Raw genomic sequence first — 26415 nt, 5'->3', positions numbered from 1 at the left:
AAGACTACATGAAAGATAAGCATGCTTTTCAGTACATATTTTCTTTGAAAAGGAAATGTCTTTCCAAATTTTCTATGACAGGATTTCTTTTCTGAATCCACTGAAAGATGATCAAACTTTAAAAAGAGTTTACATGCATTATACTTAAAACCCTGTTAAATGTGATTTAGCAAAAGCAATGGCTTGGTAAATATGTCCTTTCCAATCTCTTTATTTTAGAGAATTATTTATGAATTTAGTCACTGATAAAACATAAGCCAAAATAGAAAAAAAAGATTAGAAAAGACTGAACACTAGAGAATAAAGTATAAAGTAATATACTTAAAATAATTTTTAAAATACCAGTTATAGAAAAAAGACTCATTAAGTGTCCAATAATCAGAGAAAAATACAAAACTGGACTCATTATGATACAAACATTTACTCAACAAGTGCTCATTGAGGGCTTACTATGCTACAGTAAACCACTGGGCTGGCCACTGATGAAGATAAGAAGATGATGCAGCCTTTGCTCTTGAGGTGCCTATTATCTACAGTATGCAGCAAACACAGATAGACAGACACACACACACACACGCACGCTAATATAATAATTATGCCTTAGTCCAGTGTTTCTCAAACTTTAATCTGTTTAAGAATCATATGGGGCCAGGCACAGTGGCTCAAGCCTGTAATCCCAGCACCTTGGGAGGCCGAGGCAGGCAGATCATCTGTGGTCGGGAGTTCAAGACCAGCCTGGCCAACATGGCGAAACCCTATCTCTACTAAAAATACAAAAATTAGTTGGGCATGGTAGCACATGCCTGTAATCCCAGCTACTCGGAAGGCTGAGGCACGAGAATTGCTTGAACCCGGAAGGTGGAGGCTGCAGTGAGCCAAGATCACACCATCGCACTCCAGCCTGGGTGGCAAGAATGAAACTCCTTGTCAAAAAAACAAACAAACAAAAAAGAATCATATGGGTTGCTTATATATAATGCAGGCTCTATAGCCCCACCCTCAGAGATTCTGATTTTGAAAATGTGGGGTATAGTTCAAGCATACCAATGACTTGGAAGCAGAAATTCCATGAGCCATAATTGGAGAAACATTGCATTAGACAGAAGCACCATTAAGGCAGCAGCCTTGTCTGTCATCTTCCCCACTATTACCCAAGCTATAGCATAGAGCTTGGAACATAGTAAGCCCTTATTACATATATCTGAATAAATGAATGAATGTATATGGTTAAGCTCCACAATCAATGATGAAAGCAAGATATGACATAAAAATTCAGAAATATAATCAGCTTCTCTCTTTAAAAATCAGGTTCCCCTGGGTGAAGTCAGAAATACTGTAAACGACACTGTGCAGAATGCTTCATTCAGAAATATTCTTCTCTGTGGATTGAGGTCCTGGATCTTGGTAAATGTAACTGAACTCTTCTGCCTCAGGGTAAGTTCATTTTCCTTCCATTCACTGGTAGCATCTGGACCCCAAGGGCCCTCCTGCATTTGTCTGAATAAAGCCATTGTTCCCTCCCGAAAATATATACAACTTCATGTTGCCCACCCTGGCAGGCTAGAATTCCTCTGGTGGACAGGCAGAATAGCTCCTCTTTTAGGACTCTCAACACAGAAATGTAAATTAATTATAGTTCTAACTGAAAAACATCAAAATTGCAGAAGAATATGTTGAGCATATAAGCAATTGACTGTTATTTATTTCTTTACAAAATGGAGTCACTGGCATAGATCTTTACAGAAGCTGTGATTATTATTCTAAAAGAGCCGTATGGATTTTCTTTCTAAAGTTGTGGACCAACTTCAAACATGTCACAGCTGCACTAATTTTCACAAATAGCTACAAATAAATTAATTTTTTACAGTAATATATATAAGTGAATTTAAAGGTAAAATAAAATATTTAGATGGCTGTATAATAAATTTTAAAAAATATTTCAAGCATGTTATTAGCTTTGCAAGGAAAAAATTAGATAAGAAGATCAAATGGGTGGACAAAACAAGAAGAAGGAAAGAAAGCACATCGTGGGCAAAAGTGGAGAAAGCGGGAACAGGAGCCATTTCATTTAAGGTATGTTAGTGCAGGCAGTGAGGCATTGCCAAGCCTAGCACAGTTTCAGCCCAGAGGCTGCCTGAGGAAGGATGAGGACAGTCATCCTCATGAAATGGAAAAGGATTGAAATCTACTATTTAGGGGCATTAGATGGTACTGGCTCTGAAACTTCTCTAGAAGTAGAGCCCTCAGAAGGAAAGAACAACAACAAACTGGGCTACAATTAGAGAGCTGTGTGTGTTCTGATCTGCCATCCGCAAGCAGAAAGACCTTAAGCAAGTCAGTTAGCCTCTCGTGTCTCCTTCATAAATTGAGGTTTGGGGCCAAGTGACCGTTAAGATTCTTTCCATCTTTAATCTTACGACTCTATGCTATCTTATTGGCCAAGGAGAGAAGGGATAGGGGAAGCGAGGAAAGGAGGAAGGAAGAGTGGTCTCAGAAGGGAGAAAAGGAGGTCCATGCGGAACAGGTGCCAGAAGGAAGAGCACGTCGCATCCTGGAGTGGGTCTGTTAAGATGCCCTGTACCCTGTAGCAAGAAGGGATAAAAAGGTCCCCTACCATCCACTAGTAATTTCACTTGAGAAGGTAAATTGCAAATAAGTCACTTCCAGGGAAAATTACATTTTGTGATACGTAAAAGCCCATTTCATTTTTAATGATTTTACACTGATTTCAACAAGTTCTCTATTGTCCAGTAGGATATTTATAACCTTACCCTTCCACTTGCTCTCTACAGAGACCTATTCAGCCTTGGAATGCAGCAATACATTTCACTTTGAGGTTTGAGTTCAACTTTGAAATTTTCAACCACCATCCTTTTAGAAAATTATGTATACATAGATATTAAAATATTAAGAGACATAAATATACACAGACACATGAAGACACATGTATGTATATATATGTGCATGTATTATGTTCCAAATTTAAAGTAGGTGTGGCAAACATTAACGCAGTCAGACCGCTTTTTCAGTGCCTCAGAAACTTCTCCCAAAGTAGAGCCCTCAGAAAGAAAAAAAAAAAGGAAGATCACTATACTGATTGCAGTACTATAATCTTAAAGTCTCCTATGCTCTCCACAGCCTCCAAACTACACGACAATCTTTTAGGCTCTGATTCTAGGGCTAATTCCTGACCTGAGGCATTGACTTCATTTTGACATTTTATTTGCCTGTTATCCATTATGTCTGCTCTGTATTTTAATATATATGCCTATATGAGTTTAATAAACATTAAATCAGTCAAATGTATTTAATTAAATGTAATTAAATTAAACTCAGTATATAAAGTGGAAAAGCTGTTTGAGAAGTTCCACTTCATTTAGTGGCAATAAAGGAGATGTGTTTAGAAATAGATATTAATTGGGGGGATAAACAAACAACTATTTGATTTTATGCAGAGATAGCCAGGGGCATTTGCTTTTAACTTAGGGAAAAGAAATTATTAACAGAGAGGACAACAGGCTTTAAGTAGTATCCTCTGGTCAGTTACTAACTTATTTATGTAATATGAGAAGAGAGATTATAATGTGATGGGTTCTTTGGGATGTCAGATTGGTTTCTACAAACTCTGACACCCGGCTCTAATATTACCAAAAGTGGCTATATCCATTTTAAGTAAAAATTAAATTATGAGTTTATAGAAATCTATAGGAGTTATTTTTCAAGTGCATTAAAAATGGCAGCTTTCATAATATTTTCTGTTTAGAAAATAACACAGCCTAGGTTGGGCACAGTGGCTCATGCCTGTAATACCAATGCTTTGAGAGGCAGAGACGGGTGGATCAACCAGAGGCTAGGAGTTTGAGATCAGCCTGGCCAACGTGATGAAACCCCATCTCTATTACAAATTTTAAAAATTAGCCAGGTGTGGTGGCGCATGCCTGTAATTCCAGCTTCTGGAGAGGCTGAGAAATATGACTAGCTTGAGCCTGGGAGGTGAAGGTTGCAGTGAGCTGAGATTGCACCACTGCACTCCAGCCTGGGCAACAGAGTGAGACTCTGTCTAAAAAAAAAAGAAAAAAGAAAAAAGAAAAAAATAGAAAATAACACAGCTTAAAGTAATGTCCTTTTTATCAGAAATAAGAACAGGAAAATGGATATAAAATTCATTCTCAACTTTAGTTTTATTGATTAATTTGCTTTCAGAATATTTGGTTTTATTAAAAATTTGTGCATTTTATCTTTAGAACAACAGAAATCAAAACACAAAGTCACATACCTGTGTCTGTTTAGGACCAATATCCATTCTTTCAAGAAGGTCATTTAAAAAAGCTGTAACACTGTCCCATGGGTAAATACTGTTGGAACCATCCAGCACTATGACTATGTCCAGTTGAGTGCTGCATTCTGCAATAAAAGGAGTCAATTGTGCAAATTTGGAATCTATTTTTTTCAGAGGCATATGAAGTGCTTTCATGGCTGAAAGAAGTTCATTTTAAAAGACGAACTGATGTTCTCCAAAGTAGATACATTGATTTAGCAATAAAAAATAGTTTTAGAAAAAGTAAAGGTGATAAAAATATTCATTGCTTTCAATAACAATTGGTGTGGGATAAAATTCATACCTACTGAATTTTAATTAATATTGTATGAGAGTTATCTTAGCAAATTTTCTCAATTTGAATTTTATATAACAGTTTTTATAAAACAGTTTTTGAGCATATCTCAAATGAAGTTACTTCTTTCTTCAAAGAGACTCATTCTTTAAATATAAGCAGCATGACAGCTTTATCTATGATGTTTAAAAACGACTTTGTAAAGTTATTTACACTAATATCAATTCCAAAAAAAGCAGTCAGATTTTGTTATATACTGGCAAAGCAAACATTTACCTAAATTGGTAATGCTGGTAGCTAAGAAAATACTTTAAGCTTTTTGGTATGCTCCTTTGTATACATATGTCTCATTCATTGCATAGGCTTTTCAAACATGCAAGAACATTGCATAAAATCTGTACCTCGTACAGGGGCAATGGAATTCACGACTTGAAATGTAGGGCTGACGTCAGAACAGATTCCAGTTGTGTAATGCAAATGTCCACATCTATAGGCATATAAGGGCCCACATGCCTTTAAAAAATTGTTTTAAAATTAGAAATCATTAGACTGAAAATTATATAACAGATCTTACAAAGACTTAAAATGACAGCATATCTGTTGTCAATAAATATCAATCTCTCCATTCTTACCAGAAATCCTCCGTTTGGGTTGGTGACTAAAGTTGATCCAAATGTCATGTTCTCCTTTACTTCTGTGACATTGGGAATTGATGTATTAACTAAAAATAGAACAAAATTTTATGAGGGAGAAAAAGTTTCACAAAGTGAAATTTTAAGCATCTCTCATTAAGACATTCTATTTGTTTTGCTCATATCATAGCACATTCTTCTTTTGGTTCAACTAATTAGTCTTCCAAGTCTTCTTAAGGAATATAATGAACAAGCTAAGGCTGAAGAGTTGGCTCATGTCCCAGAAACTATTTCGGATAGTTTTGCTGAACTGTGAAAGAATGCAGAACTAGCAGGGCAATGAGAATGTGGGATTGCTTTTTGCACGTTCTTGCTAATTAAAACAAAGTTTTTAATCTCATAATACTGTAGATATAATGTAATCTTATAACTTTGTTATAAATGACCAGTGAGGAAACACGATTTTTGGCAGGAAAAGGGGAAATGGGTAGAAGATCAGAAAAGAAAACTCAAACACCAGTTTTTTGACCATGACTTCCAAAATCATGAGGACATTCTTTGGGTGACAAAGGAAACTAGAAGAATATTAGAGCAGTGTCCAGAAAATTTTGATAAAGGAAACACAGTAAAGAGACTACATTTGACGTTCTGAAGGGAATGTTGGGTCCTGAAGCATGAAGCACGCCAGCCTGACAATATTGGCAAGAAGTTCCACTTTCTCACACTAAAAAGAAAAAGAAAAAAAGACTGGACAGGAAAAACAAGAACTTCTAAATCTGCTTAGTAGAGTGGAATATTAGAAAGAGGCAAAATTCAGGTTGAGAAAGATTTGTCTCACCGTTTGTTCCAGAAGTTGTTTTCATGTTAAAACTGTATGTGGATTTAAAGTGGGGAATGGAAGCAGAGATTCTGGAATGGTCAGTTAGACTTCCTGATCTGAGCAATGGCTTTTGTCCAAGAGTTTAGTCTGGTTTGCTTTGAAAGCACCTAGAGCTGGGCGAGTGTATGCATTGATCTTGTATAATCTGGATTAGAATTTTATATACAAAGCTTGACCCAGGAAAAGCATTCCTAGGACAATTAGGGACTACAGTGGAAACTTCCCTACTGTACTTGATGTGGCTAAACTCTCTAGCCTAATTTTAAAACTATTCCAATTTCCAGTAAGGGAGGAGTAACTCCTAACAAAACAGCTCCTCTGCAAATCACAACTATAAATTCTAGGAAGAATTAAAAAAAATACATGAAACAATCACCTGAAGGCACTAGAAAGGTGGCAGAAAATGGAGGGGAATCCATACTTGGAAGAAGATACTGGCACTAAATGAGTTTCGTGTTTTTGTGTTTTGTTTTGTTTTTGTCCCCCACCCCTAACCCACCCCCAACCTAGGGAAGGCCCTAGTCAGTGGCTAAAACTCAAATAGAACTCCTAGTCTTACTGTACTGAATAAAAAGAGAACAGAGATTGGGGGCAATGGCAGCAGCTGCAAAGTGAGGAGGACAGTAGTATATCTTAGAAAAAGAGCCACAAAACAACAGTTCTATAATATGCATATATATTTTATCCAAATAACTAGATGACTTGAATAGTAAAATGCGCAGAGTATATTTCAAATAGCCCTGCTGAAATAAAACCTGAATAGAGATTTTAACTACTTGTCACTGCAAGAAAGTCAATACTTGGAAATTGAGTTGAGCCAAGTAAATTTCCTGCTAATAAAAAAAGTTAAGACTATTCACAGGCATATAACAGAATCTAGAATCTCCACACCTGTAATTCAAAAATATAATCCAGTTTATGATCCAAAATTACAAGACAAGACAGGAAAATGTGATGCAACCTCAAGGAAAAGTAATAAATGGAAAGTGATGTTGAGATATTCCAGATGTTGGAATTATCAGGCAAGGTTATTAAAGCAGCTATTATAAGTATGCTTATGCATGTAAAGAAAAAAAGTTCATAATAACAAACAAATAGAAAATTCAAAAAAAGGAGAACTGAAAAATACAATATGTGAAATAAACTTGTGGGGCTATAAATCATTTCCATAGTATGTAATATTGTATAGAACATTGACAGGGTTCTAATTTCTAGATAATTTTAGTAGGAATTTTCCAGTCACGTTCCAACTATTTCTGTCAAATACATCTATTTCAATATAAATTTATCTTGTGTGATTCTATTTTTAAAATTAAATGTATCTATTACAATTCCTTTGATTCTATTTCCTCTTGAAAACCAGGCACTAAGTTAAATTTTGTGGAGGGAATGTGGTGGGCAGGTTTATTTGGAGAAGTTATTTCACATTACCACTGAATTAGAAAGAATTCTGAAAACTGCAGGGAGTTAAAAGTATAAAATTAGTAAGATATTCTAATTTATGTATGCTCCTTGACGACTTTCTAAAGCAAATTAAGGACAGAGGGAATCAAAATGGCATTCTATGTGAATCTGGAAGATAAATGATTATAGAAAAATGATTATAGATTATAAATGATTATATGAAAAATGATTATAGATAACTTCTAATATTTTCTTGAGTTGATTAAAAACTGTTTTCTTTTTTTTTTTTTTTTTTTTGAGATAGAGTTTTGCTCTTGTTCCTCAGGCTGGAGTGCAATGGCACGATGTTGCCCCACCACAACCTCCGCCTCCCGGGTTCAAAAGTTCTCCTGCCTCAGCCTCCTAAGTAGCTGGGAATACAGGCATGTGCCACTATGCCCAGCTAATTTTGTATTTTTAGTAGAGGCAGGGTTTCTCCATGTTGGTCAGGCTGGTCTTGAACTCCCGACCTCAGGTGATACATCTGCCTCGGCCTCCCAAAGTGCTGGGATTACAGGTGTGAGACACTGCGCCCAGCCCAAAACCTGTTTTCAGTGAGAATACTGGGCATAATTTAAGACCTGATTTTTTTTTTTTTTTTTTTTTTTTTGAGACAGGGTCTCACTCTGTCACCCAGGCTGGAGTGCAGTGGCACAATTACCATTCACTGCAGTCTCAAACTCCTGGGCTCAAACGATCCTCACACCTCATCCTCTTGAGTGGCTGGGACTGCAGTAGTGCACCACCCCATCCAGATATTTTTTTGTATATTTTGTAGGGATGAGGTTTCGTCAGGTTGCCCAGGCTGGTCTCAAACTCCTGGGCTCAAACGATATGCCTGTCTTGACCTCTTAAAGTGTTGGGATTACAGGCTTGATTCACCACACCTGGCCTAAAACCAGATTTTTCTATTTTACATACCTGGTAGATCCAACTTTACACAAGGTAATGATTCACCTCTCCCAACTGGACACTTATAGACATCTCCAGTTCTGTTTTTGGGTTGGCCAACTGAAGGAGAACCAATAAGCACCCTGGAAGTTAAATAAATCAATAAACATTTTTGAACATTGAGAAACAGTTTATATGAGTTGTTTTATGACTGATTTTAAGAGAACTGACAATAACACTCATAATCAGATAATAATCATGCTATTAGTAATTTAATGTTATGTAAACTAAGCAGAGAGCCTACCTCTTGCATATTGATGTAGATTAAAAAGTATATATACACACACACACACACATACAATATACATATATATGTATATACATGTATGTATATACATATATATGTGTGTATATACATGTATATGTGTGTGTATATGTAGGACAGATATTTCAGGATTTTGCTTTATTATTTTGTTTATTAATTTATCATACTTTTTATTGGGGTACTGAAATAATCAATAATTATTGGCTAAGTCTGCTACTGTATTAACTTATAAAACACACGTGGAAGTATAAGTGACTTTTTCCGATGATGAACTGATAATTTTATAGAGAAGTCAGGAAATATAAACACTGGATCATCATAAGATTTAATATTGGCATGTGCTAGTTTATAAGTGCTTAGAAAATAAGGATAGTTTATGAGATACAGGTTAAAATCACTTACTTTCCTTTTAGACAGAAGTATAAAACCATTCTAACAGTAATGAATGGAAAAACCATATAATCACAACTCATTTTAGTTCCAACAAGTCATTTAAGTCTCCCATGATATCTTCAGGAATCGGATGAACTAAAGTAAATAGTAAGATACTTGGGTGGATCCACAGTTGCTGATTTATTGCTGGCTGAGTAGCCATATCCAAAAACTCTGGCTGCTAGCAATCAAAGGACTGTAATTACATATGAGATTTTGTACTTGGGATTGTGTTAGATTACAACTTTATTTATTTTTTTATTTTATTTATTTATTTATTTATTTTGAGATGGAGTCTCGCTCTGTTGCCAGGCTGGAGTGCAGTGGCACGACCTTGGCCCACTGCAACCTCCGCCTCTTGGGTTTAAGCGATTCTCCTGTCTCAGCCTCCCAAGTAGCTGGGACTACAGGTGCACACCACCACGCCCAGCTAATTTTTGTATTTTTAGTAGAGACAGGGTTTCACCATGTTGGCCAGGATAGTCTCGGTCTCTTGACCACGTGATCCGCCCACCTTGGCCTCCCAAAGTGCTGGGATTACAGGCATGAGCCACCGCGCCTGGCCAGATGACAACTTTCTTAATGACTTTAGTGAAGATGTGGAAAGTATAAATATAGTTATCAATCAGCACCATAAGACAGAGCAAGAAAAAAATACTTATCAGGTATATCAAGATACATATTTAGGAATTCAGATGAATCTCAACATTCTGGAACAATAAACATAAATAAACTAAAGTTTACTTAGAACCTACATAAATAACTTCGCTCAACTGCATACTATTATTTATATCAGTGCAGGGTGTGGGAGCCCTCACTTAATGGCAGTTCATGTGAAAAAGGCCTGGGGGATTTAGATGACAGCACATAAACATGAGCAACAGCGTATTTTAGTGCCAAAAATGCTAATGTGACTTTAGTCTGCAGTGCTAGAAATAGATGCCCTGGTCAAGCAGTGATAGTCCCCCTGTGTTCTGTGCTGGTCAGGCCATGTCTGAAATATCTAAATTAAGAGGGACATACGCACAGTGGAATGTATTTAGAAGACTATGACTCAGATAGTTAGGAGTCTGGTAAATTTGTCAGACAAAAGATGCTGGGAAAGTTGGGGATGTTCGGCATGGAGAAAGAATGTCTGCCGGACAACTGAGAAGTTGCATTGAAGTACAAATTGATTAGGCACACATTTTGAAAATTTAAATATTTGAAAGTCTGTCATATTGAAAAGAAATGGGATTTATTTTGTGTAGGCCATATAGGCATGCTAGTATTAACGAAAATAAATTTTATAAAACAATTGTAAATATTAAGCTATTGAGACTCTAAAACATAGTTTTAATATAATGTCTTTGGAAAGCAATTTCTGATTTGTATAAAGAACTACAAAAATGTTCAAACCCTTTAATACATAATTTTTACTTCCGGGAATCTATCCTAAATAAAATGACCTAAAATAAGAGGGAAAAGCTTAATGCACAAAGATAATGCTCATAGTGTTACATATACTTACGAAAGAGTAAAAGAAATATGGTAAATAAAAACTAATTATTTCAGGATCATTCTATAGCATATTGTACATTCATTGTATGGTAGGATGAAAAGTTATTTATGATCAAACTCAAAGTGAAAATTTATCTAATTTAGTGAAAATCTGTGCCCTAATTTAACATGAAAGATACCAAATTACTATGTTCATTATACTACCACTGATAATAACAGCTAGGCTTTATTGAATTTATACCATGTGCTAGGCCCTGTTCTAAGTGCTTTCTGTGTATTAAATAATTTAATCTTCTCCATGAAATATAGCATGAACTTTGGTGCCAGCTTATATGCGTTCAAATTATGGCTTTACCATTTACTTAGCTATATGGTTAGGACAAGTCAATTACCCTGTCTGTGATTTAGCTTTTTTATCTATAAAATGGAGATCCATTTCAGAGGATCATCAAAAAAATAGATAAGTTAATGTATATAAAATGCTTAGAACAGTATTTGGCTCATAGTATGTGCTATCTAAACATTAGTTATTATTATTATTAGGTATTTATTTCAGATGATTAAACAACTAACATCTATGTTAAAAGATTAATCAGGAAAACATCAAGAATATAACAAATTATATTAATGAGATTATGATTATTTTTTCCTAATATTTTCAGTTGTAAAATACATAATGGAATAAATTGGTTTTACAGTTAAAAACAGTTTAGAGAAAAAAATGAGCCTACAATTTTAGAAAGTATTTAATTTGAGGCTAGAGTAATTAATGTTTATTAACAATATTTTACATGCTGGGCATTTATGCCAGGTCCTGAGGATATAAAATGATATAAAAGTGAATAAAACACAATTTTTAGTTTGCTTATAACTTAGAGAGAGAATCATAACTATACATGTACTACTGCAATATTGAATAGGTCTGAACTTGATGCAACTTCAGCAAAGTCTTAGAAGTAAGAAGAATACCACTCCTTTGATAAATGCCAAGTAGCTCAGTATAACTGCAGTAGAAGTTGAGGCTAGAGAGGTAAAAAGAGTCTAGATCATGAATGTTCTCATAGTCAGCTTTAAGAACTTTGGCTTTATTCTATGTAGGGGGAAGTTGGGAACCACTGAAGTTATTAAAGAGGGGTGTAACATGATCACCTTTTTGATTTACAAAGCTTATTTGCTTGAAGTGTCATGAGTAAATTGAAGAGGAACAAAATTAGAGTCAAATGACAAGATACGAATTCCTAAAGTAATCCAGATGAGGATTTGGATTCAGGAAGTACAGAGGATGGAAGGACTAACTCTATAAATATTTAGGATATAAGCCATCTTAGTTCGGGTTTCTCCAAAAGTAGATCCAAGACAAAAACTTTGGTACAGGTAAGTTTTTTGGAGGCAATTCCAAGTATGCATAAGTGTAGAGATGGGGAAAAGAAGAGGGGGAAGGAAGAAAGGCCAAGAAAGGATGCACTGATAATGAGTTACTTCTGTAGGCAAGTGGGCTCAGTCTTGCTGGGGAACATCTCAGAAGCCATGTGGAACATGTATGAGCATGATATGAGCATGGTTGAGGCCCTAAAAGTAAATATTACCACCTCAAAATATAGTGAGAAGAGCACTAAATGTTGACATCTGAAGGTGAAATAACACTTAAGGTTTCAGTGAGCAAAGGAAGAAAACAGGTAAGGGTAATCAGAAAGGGAGTAAGAATAAGAAAACAGCGGTGTCACAGATACCAAAGAAGGAAACAATATAAAGAATAGGAGGCAAGAATGAGAGGTACATATTTGTGGCAGATTTCATTTCAAGTAGCTTGGCTAAAAATGAGGGAGATGGGCAGTGTTAATAAATGTGGCTTTTTTTTTTTTTCAGGGCAATGACAAACCATTTAGGGCTTGAGGTGTGTCCAAATTTATCATAGAGGCAATCTGCATATGGCTAAATGATGGCAAGAAAGAAACAGTAACAAGAGAAACCCTGATTTCACAGGAGAGGGAGTAGAATCTCTGAGCAGGTAGACAGGGTGGATCCAGAAGGAGAGATTTGTCTTAAAAATGAGGAAGAGCGACCATTCCCTAGGCAGCACTCTGAGCAGCCCAGTATTGAGCAGTTTGCAAGGGTGGTCGATGGTTTGGAATTGTGTACACTTTTGCAACATGACTTTGACTTTTATTATTTCATGAGGTAGAATCTGTTTTTCCACCCATTGAATCTAGGATTTGTTTTGATAAATAGCATGCAGCACAATGATACTATGACTTCTAAGGCTAGGCCTTAAAAGGCCTTTACAGATTCCATTTTACCTGTTTTTGAAATCTGAGAACGTCATGATGTGAAGAAGCCCATTGTTGCTTAATAGAGGATAAGAGGCCATGTGGAACAGAATCGGTGCTTTAGCTGACAGCATGAACTTCCAGACATGTGAGGAAAGCCAGCTTGGACACTCCAGCCCCAGTTGAGGGACCAGATGATGAGCCCAGGCAATAGGGGATAACCCATTCAATCCTCAAAAATCTTGAGAAATTATAGACCATTGCTGCTTTAAGTCACTAAGTATTGGAATGATTTATTATGCAGCAATAGTTAACTGAAACAGGAAGTGAGGATTAAATTTTGACCTAGTAGCTTCTCTCTCTCTCTCTCTCTCTCTCTCGCTTTTTCTTCTTTGGAAAAATAATAGCTGCAGTCATCTAGTGAGATTTGCGGAGGAGGTAGAAGGGTGGTGGGCTTGTAGAGAGCGATGAAGATTTAAACTGAAAGGCATATGTAGATCTGTCAGGCAGCTCCTCTGGTCAAGATGAGGTGGGTTGCAGCTGGCCAGGGATGTCTCAGAAGGTGTTTTTACAGTGGATGGGAGTTAGGCCCTCAAAGTCCTTTCCAGTTCTAAGATTCCATCATCTGAATAGAACAAATATAAGTTTGTAGAGAAGAACTGACTCACTAGTTGGAAAACATGTAATATCAAGTGGGGGAAAATTTAGGATAACTGATGAAAAGTGAGTCTTGTACTGCATGCTAATAGGAGAGATATTGTGAATTGTAAGGCGGAAGGAAAGGGAGATATGGATAGCCCAGGGAAAAGTGTGGAGACAGGAGAATGAAGATTGAAAAGGGAAGATAATGAGAAAGTATGGGTGGCTAGAACTCAGGATAAAGCTTGCTTATACACAGGAACAGGGAGCTTGAGATTTGGCAAGCATTTGGCTTTGGAGGAAAAGGTCTGGAGTTTATGTTTGATCTCCAGGGCAAGAGAAGGCACTTAGGGTATGGTGATAATTGGAAACTGACCTGATACAGCAATCTCAACCACGGCCTATTGCATATTCTGAGATAAGTGAAGATTGCGGAGTGAGGACTCAGAAAGTGGTAGAGTATAGGAGCCCAGGATTGAGACAGGGAGTTTGGGAGTTGGGACCAATAGTAAAGACCAGGTTAGCAGATCACAGGACTGCTAATTTTCTGTATTTTCCTAGTACCTGTTTTCTCCGAAAACAAACATGAAACTTTTAATAACAAGCTTGAAAGTACGTGTATCTTACCACTTTAATCCTAAGTAAGCCTCATTTTTCTCCAACTGCATCAAAATAACAAGATCCGAGAAAAATATCAGCATAGGCATCATAGAATTTCAGGAATCTCCAGCATTCTCAATCCACTCTCTTGCTCAGTTTTTTCTCACAACACTGACCCTATTCTGGCATTTGATGTAACCTACCTGTTTATTAACTTCATTATTTAATTTTTGTTCTCTATTCCCCAGTAGAATATAAGCTCCACAATAGTAGGGATTTGTTTTTCTATTTTGTTCACAAACACATCCTTAGTGCCCATACTAGTACCAAGCACAAAATAGGCATTCGATAAATATCTATTGAATGAATGAGTTAACGACTGTGTCAAGTACTTAAAAATCTGAATAAGGCAGACCTGGGAATTTACACTCATGTGACCAGCCAAGAGGTCTGGATTGTAAAATCTTTTTTTTCCATTTTAGAGAATATATATTCTGCTTAAGTGGGATGCTATACATGCCTTTGAGTGACACTAGAGGCATTTCTCCAGGTCAAACAGCTAGAGAATCCTTGTTGCTAAAGGGAGAGAATTGGCCGAAAAGTCAGAAGGCTGGTGTTCCATATCCTGACCCTGTGACATACTTGCTATATTAAACCTTTGGACATTCATTCTCTGTCTCAGTTTCCTGTCTAGAAAATACAGATGATAACAATGATATCTGCCCAAACCCACAGGGTCAATGTGAAGGCCCAGGCACATTGTTTTATAAACTATGAGAATCATTATTCTAAAATTTAATGCAAGTTAGTTTTAACTTATTACATTTTATTCCTATTAGATCTTGCTTTTTATATGGCATTTTTGCAATGACCTGTATGCAGACTGAGAGGATCAAAACATGTTCTGGATATCATTACTCACTTCTGGAGAAACATCTGATCAACTCAAGGATCATCAAAGTGAGAGAAACACATTTCTCCATGAATAAGCTGCAAGTATAATAACATTTAGTAAGCAGAAATATTTGCTATTCACAATAGTCATCTTGTTATTATGCCCATTATTATATTTATTTGGAAAGTAGCTGGTATCTGATGTCTCTGTTTCACATTTATGTTTTCTTCCCTGCAAAAGACAGTTTCTTGGAGAAGAGTGTCTTATATTTACATTATTTCATTAACATCCTTTTCACCTAACTCTGCCTTGACGTCTAATACATAGTTCAAGCCAAAGTCACTCGCAGAGTGCCAAGCAAATTCTGCTCGCCAATTTCTTTTTAAATAAATGGAATAAGCATTTTTTCGTCTTAGAGAATGAAACTTACACGGTGACCCGTTAACTGCAGTGATTTACTCATAAAAGGTGGAGGGGTGGAAATGAGGGGAGCCAAAGAAATGACAAGTTTGGCAATGAGGAAATTCCAACTTCAAAAGGCATTGGAAGCAATGTAAAATAAGCATATTAAAATCTGTAACAGAAAATTGTGTAAACCCTTACAATGTCTCTCCTCCCCAGTCTGGAATAGCTCCACATTAGCAGGGATTCTTTTTTCTTTTACAACACAGACATATTGGAAATAGGGGATCAACCACATGAGCCCATTGGTACCCTGATCTGGCATAAAGCAGGATCCTCTAGGGAAAAGGCATAAAGTCAAGATAATTGATAAACATTGAGTTGAAGGTTGGCAAGGGTGGATCCTAAAAATCTACTTTGAGATCAGACAGGTCCAGTGAAGTCACTGAAGCCCCCAAGAAAGCTTGCTTGAAGGGCAGTTAAAAGGGTAGGCACACATGCCAGAAGGAATGAAGCAAAGCAGCAACAGATTAGAGTGGAAAGCCCCAAACAGATATCTCACATTTTCCCATTCAGCTGAGACCTGGCCATGCTGATGTTTACTACTAAATCTGGAAATCTGGAAGGCTTGTGCTGTGCTGAGCATGTTTGAATTTCTTTTCCTCAAAGCAAAATTATGAAGGAAATTATGTTCTTTCTGAATTCTTCTAAACCACATTGCAATTACTTGGATGCTCCAGCTCATGCTAAACATAATGAACAACGGCTGATCTTAATCAGATGTATGATGTGTTCTGCTACTGAGAAAGCATGTGCCTTCTGAGCCAAAGATATAAATTACACTTCACAGCAAACTTCTGAACAGTAAAGAGGACATAAGGCTACCTTTTCTGTTAACTTATACTTCTTTCAAAAGAATTAAAGCTATGTTTTTCAAATACACAGACTGTACTTGTTGTGGGCCAACAAGTGCTCCTTTTATAGGCGTACTATAGTCACGATGTAAGATGGGTCAGGATGATTTTTTTTAACATGAGGTTATGAAATTCAAAAGCATGAGCAGTAAATATGACTTATGAAGGTGCCTACCTCTAGAGATAATTAAATAACAAAATCCATGTTCCTCCAAATATGTCAATTATTCTGTAGTGCATTTCTCGAAGGAAGTCTGCAATCTATCTGTTTTTATAGACACTTACAGAACATCCAAACATGTTTCTACAGTTTATTTTGCACTACCAGATCCCAGATCTCTTTAGAACAATATGCTGCTACCATGCTATCCTTAAAAGTTTGGAAATTCAGGTATTTGTAATTTGCTTACTTTTAAATTCAATTGCCCACATCTTTTTGGTTGCTCTGATTTTTCACAACTTTTCCATAAAATCATTGTAAATAATAAATGTCAATGTGAGATTTAGGTTTCTGATATCATCTACATTCAAATCCTTACAAACTTACACACATATTAACATGTAAAGTCTGGTACCTACCACAAAGATAGTTTTTAACAATGTTTACTTTTAAATATAGTTCTAATGAAGAAAAAGGCACAAGACTGAGTGTAGGGATGAAATCTATTACAGCTCTGGTCCTAAGTAGTTGCATTTCCCTAGGAAAGTCACATTTAACTTTATTTTTTATGCAGCTTTTTTTTAATTGATGATAACAGAGTGTTAAACTAGATTTAGTTGTTCAGCCAACAAATAATGATTGAGTGCATATTATGTATAAGGCCTCATGCTAGATGTGGGGTAGTGCCCAGGGTTGCAAATGGGCTGCAAAATCAGTCTTTGTTTTCTAGGCATTTCCACTAACACATTAACTTCTCCCTCTTACCTGCATTCCAGTTTGAGGTTTCCAAATACCTAGAAATCACCTTGAACTGGAGCTATTTAAAAACAGACTTACCCACTTCCCGATAAGTGAATTTCCCTTTCTCTGTCAATGACAACCCATTTCCCAATGAGCCAGTACAGAAATTTTGGAATCTATCTGACCTCTCCTACACCTTCATTGACCATTTCCAAACTTCCACCAAGATTTACTGATTCATCTTGATTTGTCTTGAATACACCTTTCTTTTTTCTTCGAGTTGCCCCTAATACAGCCTGAAGGCTTATCCCTTCAGTACCAGATTATAGTTCTTGAGTCTATATATTTCCTAGTTTTCAGGAACTCCATTCTCCAATCCAATTTATATGTAACTTCCCAAATGAAGTTTCATAAAATGACAACTTATGATGGCTTCTCAACGTCCTCATCTTAGGTCTAAGCTCCTGTGTTTATCTTTCAAGATCTGCCATCATCCTTTTCTCTTTTTTCATCCCAATATGAGACCTGTTTACTTACCAACACACTCACCTCACTTATTCCCAAGTCTGGGCCCTTGCTCTTGTGGCTTCCCAAGCTTAGAGTGACATTTTTCTTCTCATATTGAAAGTTAAGTCATCTTTCAAGACTTAGGTCAAGAACCAAGAATCATCTCCTCCTGTTTTGAATTCCCATTGAGTTTATAGTCTATTCTGCACTGGTTGTTGGCACTATTCTCTATTCCTAAACATTTCATGTATGTCCTTGACTAGGTTAAAGCTTTTATATTTATGTATAAACATTTCCCATGGAATTTAGCATAATGCCAGACACATAAAATGTATTACATAAATACATGTTGATTGACTGACCCACATTTATGCTATGGCTAAATAAAAAAAACCTAACCCACCAACAAATATTTTCAGAGACAATTTAACTCAGTTTCATAGGTAAACCAAGATATAAGGCATAGTCCCTGATCTCTTATTAACATTGTCTCACAAATGTATGTAGAATTGTGATGGTTCAGTCCAGTGTAGATTCATTCAGAGACCATTAGCAACATCCTTCTTGCAACCTTATTCTTACTATCCAATCTATGCACTCTTTTGTTCCTTTACCAGTGTTGGCTGTCTTTCTTTTTCCTCATCCATACCTTAACTTTCTACAAAGATAGAATAACCTTAGGAAGGACATTCCTCATGACATCAAGGCTTCATTCAGGCCTGATTTCTCAATTTTCCATTGCTTTGACTTCTGGTGCCTTGAAAGGAGGGACTGTAGAATTTAGAGGGTGGAAATCTCACAATAGGATAGGTTCTTATAATGAGAAACAGTGACTGAAGAGATCAAATGGGGGCACTAAGGCTTCTAAAAAGAAATATGAACCCCTTTTCACTCTACTAAGGTTCATTTATATAATTAAGGACTTCTGACATCAGATTTTTCTAAAATCACAGAGACAGGACTGGATGAGAAAGAAAACATACAGGTTTTTCTCATATCAGAAATTGAAAATGAGAATTTCATAAAATATTTTAGCAATATTTAACCATCCTTTAAAGGGACACTTGATTTTAAGTAGGTGTTTTAAGTGTTAAAGCTTGCTATTTACTATACTCCTCTTTAAAATTTGTGTAACTATTAGTAATTAGTGAAAATTAACTTTTGTATGTGTTTATGTAAAGTTAAGCTTTTTAAGAATAACATGTACTGCATTTCTGTTTATTATAGCTTACGCACAAAGTCTGACCAGTTGGTCTACTCACCATTATTCTCCCAGAGGTACCTGGATTGAAGGTATAATTCCTAAAAGAATAAAGCTGGTGTCTAGAGGGAGGGCTGTACTCATTTAACCTTAAAAATTGGGGGATGGGATGGATGGAGAGTATAGGAGGGAGGGAAAGAGAACTTAAAAATTTAGCATGTAGCATTGGGTTTATCATCTGAGATATTTGTAAGGAGAATAAAAGAGTGAAGTATCTCAACAAATTCTAGTTTATACCTAGCATAAAATAATGTACTTAAAAATGTGAGAACTCATTACTTTTTGTAGTCTTTAGGGCATTATTATCAAATTAACCAAGTCTAAAAGATAAAACAAAATGCAGAAAATCCACATATTTTTATTAATGAAATAATTATAGTGATTCATAGATCCTTGGTATCCAAGTAGATATAAATCTCTTTTTGCTTATTATTATAGCTACTAAAAATATAGGCTTGTTTAGTTTATTAAACTAAAGTTTAGCTACTGTTCTTTTTCTCTATAATGTCCAATTAAACAAAAATTGCATTTACTAAAAATTCTATTAAATATTAAGCAAAAGAACTCTAATATTCAGTTTATATAATTTTCAACAAGTTAAATATACTTTAAAAATCATATCTACGGCCAGGTGGTGTGGCTCACGCCTGTAATACCAGCACTTTGGGAGGCTGAGGTGGGCAGATTACGGGGTCAAAAATTCCAGACCAGCCTGACCAACATGGTGAAACCGTGTCTCTACTAGAAATACAAAAATTAGCTGGGCATGGTGGCGCATGCCTGTAATCCCAGCTACTAGGAAGCTGAGGCAGGAGAATCACTTGAACGCAGGAGGCGGAGGTTGCAGTGAGCTGAGATCGCGCCACTGTACTCCAGCCTGGGTGACAGAGCAAGACTCCATCTCAAAAAAAAAAAAGAAAAAAAAAATCCTGTCTACCATGAACTTAATCAATATTAAAGTGTTTGAAGGTAGATACCAGAAACCCAATAAAGTTCATTATAAACATTAGACCAAGCTCAGTAAATCAGTAAAGACCAAACTCATGGGAGTGAGTTTAACCCTTTCAGAGCACCATCTCATTTGCCTCCGAATCCTTCCTACTGAATTTCAAACAAGTGCATTTAAGCTACTCTGAAATGAGAACAATTAAATAATTCTTGCCAAAAGAACATAATTATGGAGCAATAGCTTTTTTGGATACAGACCTTCCCTGAGGTCAGTCCAGGCATCAACAGAAATCACTAATTGCTTCCTCTAATATTGCCAAGGAATTTTTTTTTTTTTTTTACTTTAAGTTAGCTTCCATTGCCAAATGACTAGACTGCATTTTCTACCATAAATAATTCATTCTTTTAAAGTTTCATTCATAAAAGAACCTGTAGTCAAATAATATTTCCCATTACCTTGTAAAATAAGTAAATAACAACAACAAAACCCACTGGCTTACCATTTTCCTTCTTCATTTTCATATTGTTGAACAGTATATCCAAACATGTCTTCCACTGGGCCGCTGAAAGTCATTGAATTTTTCACATCAACATTGAATGATACGCAGCTGTGTAGAACAACTTTAGGAGAAAAACAAAATCCAGTTACACAGAGTTAACTAAGATTCCATCATATTTTGAGTTACGGAAGGCATTGTTAAGGTTACCATTGAAAGCTGTTTCTATTAAAAAAAAAAGAAGCTCAAAGAATGAAAACTCAAGGAAGGTCTCCACTCTTAACTGTATTACTAACTGTAAATCAACATAAACTAGTGCAACCATTGTGGAAGACAGTGTGGCAATTCCTCAAGGATCTAGAACTAGAAATACCATTTGACCCAGCCATCCCATTACTGGGTATATACGCAAAGGATTATAAATCATGCTGTTATAAAGACACATGCACACGTATGTTTATTGTGGCACTGATCACAATAGCAAAGACTTGGAACCAACCCAAATGTCCATCAACGATAGACTGGATTAAGAAAATGTGGCACACATACACCATGGAATACTATGCAGCCATAAAAAAGGATGAGTTCATGTCCTTTGTAGGGACATGGATGAAGCTGGAAACCATCATTCTCAGCAAACTATTGCAAGGACCAAAAACCAAAAACCGCATGTTCTCACTCATAGATGGGAATTGAACAAAGAGAACACTTGGACACAGGAAGGGGAACATCACACACCGGGGCCTGTCGTGTGGTGGGGGGAGGGGGGAGGGAAAGCATTAGGAGATATACCTAATGTAAATGACTAGTTAATGGGTGCTGCACACCAACATGGCACATGTATACATATGTAACAAACCGGCACGTTGTGCTCATGTACCCTAGAACTTAAAGTATAATAAATAATAATAATAATAATAAAATAAAAAATAAAAAACCATAATGACTTTAAAGAACACAAATATTAACATTCAAAAAAATTCCATACATAATTTAATATCTGTACCATTCCTAGAGTTGAGGTTTTCAGAACGTGTGGAAAAGAGCAGGCAGAAATTCAGATTCATATATGACTAATACAGTTGCAGACAGTTTTCCAGCAGTAAGCCCTACAGAAAACCATGGCCATCAACGAACTCTGAACAGCTCGTTTTCCCATTTCGACTACAGAGAATGCACATATCACCATGTAAAGCTTTATAAGAATAGATGTTGTCCTTGCTGCTTCAAAAGGAAAAGGCAAGCTGATGGTCTCCACTCAGAGATGGCTTCCTATGCCGGCCTGAAATTTGCTCTGTTTCCCTTCCTTAATCAAGTATTAGATGGAAACTTATACTAATTCTCTGAAGCCTCCTTATAATGTTGGTGTTGACAAATTCACCAGTTGTTATCCAGATTAAATCACATGATATATCTAAAGGGTCTACCCAGTGCCTGGCACACACTACATATTTGATGAGGGTTAATTCTTTTTAATTTTCTCATAGTACAGGTTGTGGAAACTCTTAGTAAGTGAGACTGTCTCCTAAAGAAGTTCTAGAATCACCATCTCAAGTGGATGGTGCCAAATTCCTGCTTTGGTACTGGTTTTTAAAGTATACTTGTGAAGTTCCAAAATATTCTTCCCCTAGATGTAACTAAGAATTCTTTCCAGGGGGCCATGATGGCTCATGCCTGTAATCCCAGCACTTTGAGAGGTGAGTGGATCACCTGAGGTCAGGAGTTTGAGGCTAGCCTGGTCGACAGGATGAAATCCCGTCTCTACTAAAAATATACAAAAATTAGCCAGGTGTGGTGGCGTGCACCTGTAGTCCCAGCTAATCGGGAGGCTGAGGCAGGGGCACCACTTGAACCTGGGAGATGCAGGTTGCAGTGAGCCAAGATTGTGCCACTGCACTCCAGCCTGGGCAACAGAGAAAGACTGTCTCAAACAAACAAAACAAACAAACAAACAAAATTATTTCCAAAGAGCACTGTCTTATAAAATTATAGAGCCTCATCAGGTACATTCAGAGGTGGCTAAATTCAGTCTCCTTTGTTAAAACCACCATATAGCCACACAGATCTTGAAAAATTATCTTTCCTAGTCTTATAAATTGTGAGTGGATTAAATCACTCTAATATTTTAACCCTTGCTCACTATGAACTTTTTTCATAAATATACTTTAAATTCACACTACTCTAATTTATAATCTTTAAATTTTGGCAACAATAGTAACTGCTTTTTCTTTGAAGAATAAATTCATCAAAGAAACAAAAAAGATACACCCGTATATCTGTTTGTAAAGTCTTTCTTGACCTCCCTACCTAGAAGTAATCTTTAAACTTCTATAACCTCCTTTCTTATTTTTTTAAGAAACCTCTCATGGAGATAATTATTAAATACTATATAGTAATCTCTGTGAGATTTTTCCCCCCAGATTGGAAAATTCCTAAAAACAATGACTATCTTACTTACCTTTTTAAAATCCTTTATCAAAATCTAGCACAACTCCTTGTACACAGATGGGCAGTAACATATTTTCAGACTGACAGATAACACATTGAAGGAAGAAGTATGCCAGCTCTAGTTAAAGATGAACTGGCAACTATTTCATCTTAGTTAAGGAAGATTTTACGGAGATAGAAATTTTCAACTAAGATTTTTAAAGGGAGAAAGAGATGAGATTTGGCAGTGAAAAGAAAATGTGTACCCAGGATTTGGGAGGGTCTCTGCAAGTATTAAGACACAGGCCAGGACAAATATGGTTGCAAGATCATGAAGAGATTTGTCTAGCTGGCATGAAGGAAGCAGAAAAAGAATGGGTGAATTGCACGGGTCCTTTTATGTACATTTCCTGTTCATTCTTCAAGGGTGATAGAGAACAGCTGGTTACCATCTTCTGCATAATAGTCTTTCACATATTTTAAGACAGTTTTAAATGCTGTTTACTCTCTAAACTAAATAGTCATGCACTGCATAATGATGTTTCGGTTAATGACAAACTGCATATACAATAGTGGTGTCATAAGATTATAATACAATAGCTTTAGTGTACCTTTTCTATGTTTAGATATGTTTAGACACACTAATGCTTTACTTTTTTTTTCTTTTTTAAGGCTGAGCCTCACTCTGTTGCGCAGGCTGGTGTGCAGTGGTGCAATCTCTGTTCACTGCAACCTCTGTCTCCCGGCTTCAAGCAATTCTCATGCCTCAGCCTCTTGAGTAGCTGGGATTACAGGTGCCTGCCACCACGCTTGGCTAATTTTTTTATATTTTTAGTAGATACAGAGTTTCGCCATGTTGGCCAGGCTGGTCTCAAACTGCTGGCCTCAAGTGATCTACCTGCTTTGGCCTCCCGAAGTGCTGGGATTACAGGTGTGAGTCACTGCGCCCGGCTGCCATTGTGTTTCCATGACCTACAGTATACAGTAAAGTAGCCACTTGTAGAGGTCTGTAGCCTAGAAAACATAGGTGATATACAGCCTAGATGTGTAGCTCTACCATCTAGATTTGTGTAAATATACTCTATGATATTCGCACAATGATGAAATCACCTAAGGACACAGTTTGCAGAATACATCCCCAATGCTAGGTGATGCATGACTGCAGTAGATGCTCCTATTCTTTGCTCATAGGTTTTGTGTATTTATTTTTTGAACAATTTCAAGAAAGTATTTTTTGATACAAGAAATGTATAAGATAATACTTCTGCAGCAGGGTTTCTCAACTTTGGTACTATTCACATTTGGGTCAGAAAATTCTTGTTATAAGGGGATATCCTGTATACTATAGAGTGTTTAGCAGCATCCTTGGCCCCTACCTACATAAAGCCAATAGCACTTCATGAGTTGTCATAATCAAAAGCTCCAGACACAGCCAAATTCCCACGAGACCAAAATTGTCCCCAGTTGAAAACTGCTCTTGAACAGATGAAGACCAGAACATCACCACCAATTATTTTGTTGAGGAAGATGACTGAAAACCAGCCATGGCTCATAAACCAGCAGCATCTGTGTCACCTGGGAGCTTGTGAATAATGCAGAACCTCAGGCCCTATCCAGATTCCCTGAATAACTACCTACGCTTCCACGAGATCCCCAGGGCAGCCGTGCCTATTAAGGTTTGAAAAGCACAGCTCTGTAACGTGGTATTTCTTTTTCATAATGTCAATACAGGTAATGGAAGTTACCTAAATAAAAAATACTCACTATGCTGTAGAGAAAAGGGGAAAAGGATCCTCTTTAATCAGGGTCAATTTCACCCCCCTGAAGTGTTTTTCTAGCATGTCATCATCTTTAGTACATTTTCTCCAAAAGCCATTTGTGGTACCCCCTCCTCAACATAAGACCAAGCAGTTTTGGTTTCCTTTTTGGGCCTGTTTATTTATTCTACATGTTGTGTGGAATGTCTGGGGGTGTGTGCTGTACTTCTTTTTTTCATTTCCTGTCCTTAGAGTTCTACAGGCAATTTGCCCAAAATGATTGTAAATCAGACTCTTTTATGTTTTCTGAGGCACCAAAGAGCCTGAAGAACAGGAGATGACATAAAAAAATAGTTTACATCCAGTTCTTTTGATTTAAAGGAGTGAGTAAACAGTAAAAGCAGCTTTTCATAACTTTTAGTTCAATGTGCATTTTGTTATACTAAGTTGTCTCGGAACTTTATGTACCAGAAGTAAAGCAAAATTGTACTTATTCACAACCGAGCCTCCGCTTCCACTCCCAAAAAAGCAAAACACAGAGGTGGCTTCAGAGACAATATAGAAAAAATACAAAAAATAATGGGAAATAAACATAGATAAGACATATGTCAAAAGAAATTCAGATTTCACATGTACCAGCTATTGAAAACCAGTAACTTTTCCCCTTATAAATAATAACTATATTGTGTACTGACCATATGTTACTCTCATTTAATTTGCCAGCAACTCTATAATTAAATACCATTATTATCATCATTCTGAAAATAAGGAGAAGAAAGCTTGGGAAGGCAGAGAAATGTGCCCACATTTCCACAGGCTTCCAAATCCAAAGTAGTAACCACTATTCATATTAATTCAATTTTTACATCTTAGGCCTAAACTAGAAAGGGCTAGTACAAAGTGATATGAGGATGAGCTTAGAAGACAGCCACATATTAGTCCGCATAACTGCATCTCCTGAGAGGCAGATTTGGGGAGGAGACTTTTCTACGATAGCAATGGGCTGGAAAGGATTTGGGGAATGAGTGGAAAGGCTGGGTAAGAAGAAAAGTCCTGGCCACAGAGATCTAGATCTAACTTCTTGAAGGACTTCAGCTAGAACTTATAGGTCTAGGTAGAAAAGAAATGAAAAGACTTGCTCCCATTCAAATATGGTTATATATGCTATATATGTAAGGGTTAAAAAAAAGAGAAAGATGAAATTGCTGGTGTTGAAGGATATCTCTTATAAAAAGAAATTGTGAGCAATTACTTTACCCCAGGATGGAATTTAATGTGTAAGAAAACTAAACGAGAAAGAGAGAGAAGCAACCTATAGCTCTACATTGCTTTCTGTTTACAAACATTTTAAAATACAATAATAATAACAACAATAGTAATGGTATTGATCTATTCAATAATTTGTGGAAGTGAGGCAGGACAGCAGACACTCCCCTCTTTTTGTATATTAAGAAACTGAAGCTCAGAGAGGTTGAGTGATTTGCCAAAAGCCAGGTTGCATTAATGCAGAGGCAAGATTTCAACATTGATCTTATGAGGCCAAATCATAGGATTTCTGTAACTAGGGTGCTATTGAGTTGGTCTGATTAATAAAAATAAAAATAAAAATAAAAATAACAACCCAGCTCACAACAATCCTCAAAAGTCTCATGATGGCTCTTAATCATCTTGTAGCTCTGGAGTA

General features: G+C 36.5%; 1 protein-coding gene across 2 annotated transcripts in view; it reads right to left on the bottom strand.

The window, feature by feature from the left end:
- The window catches only part of ITGA1 (integrin subunit alpha 1), a 170391-nt gene that overhangs the window by 88053 nt on the left and 55923 nt on the right, over nt 1-26415 (bottom strand). Inside the window, exons 2-6 of one of the 2 annotated variants that reach the window (XM_054487298.2) lie at nt 20551-20671; nt 8490-8602; nt 5246-5334; nt 5015-5126; nt 4277-4404 (exon numbers count right to left, since the gene is read on the bottom strand). In XM_054487298.2, the coding sequence (XP_054343273.1) occupies nt 4277-4404; nt 5015-5126; nt 5246-5334; nt 8490-8602; nt 20551-20671 (563 nt within the window). Of the gene's footprint in view, nt 1-4276; nt 4405-5014; nt 5127-5245; nt 5335-8489; nt 8603-15144; nt 15186-20550; nt 20672-26415 lie in introns of those variants that run through there. The other variant, XM_054487299.2, reaches the window with a different exon arrangement.

This window comes from Pongo pygmaeus, chromosome 4, assembly GCF_028885625.2.
Source record: "Pongo pygmaeus isolate AG05252 chromosome 4, NHGRI_mPonPyg2-v2.0_pri, whole genome shotgun sequence".
Taxonomy (NCBI): Eukaryota; Metazoa; Chordata; class Mammalia; order Primates; family Hominidae; genus Pongo; species Pongo pygmaeus.
This window is presented reverse-complemented; position numbering and strand designations above follow the sequence as displayed.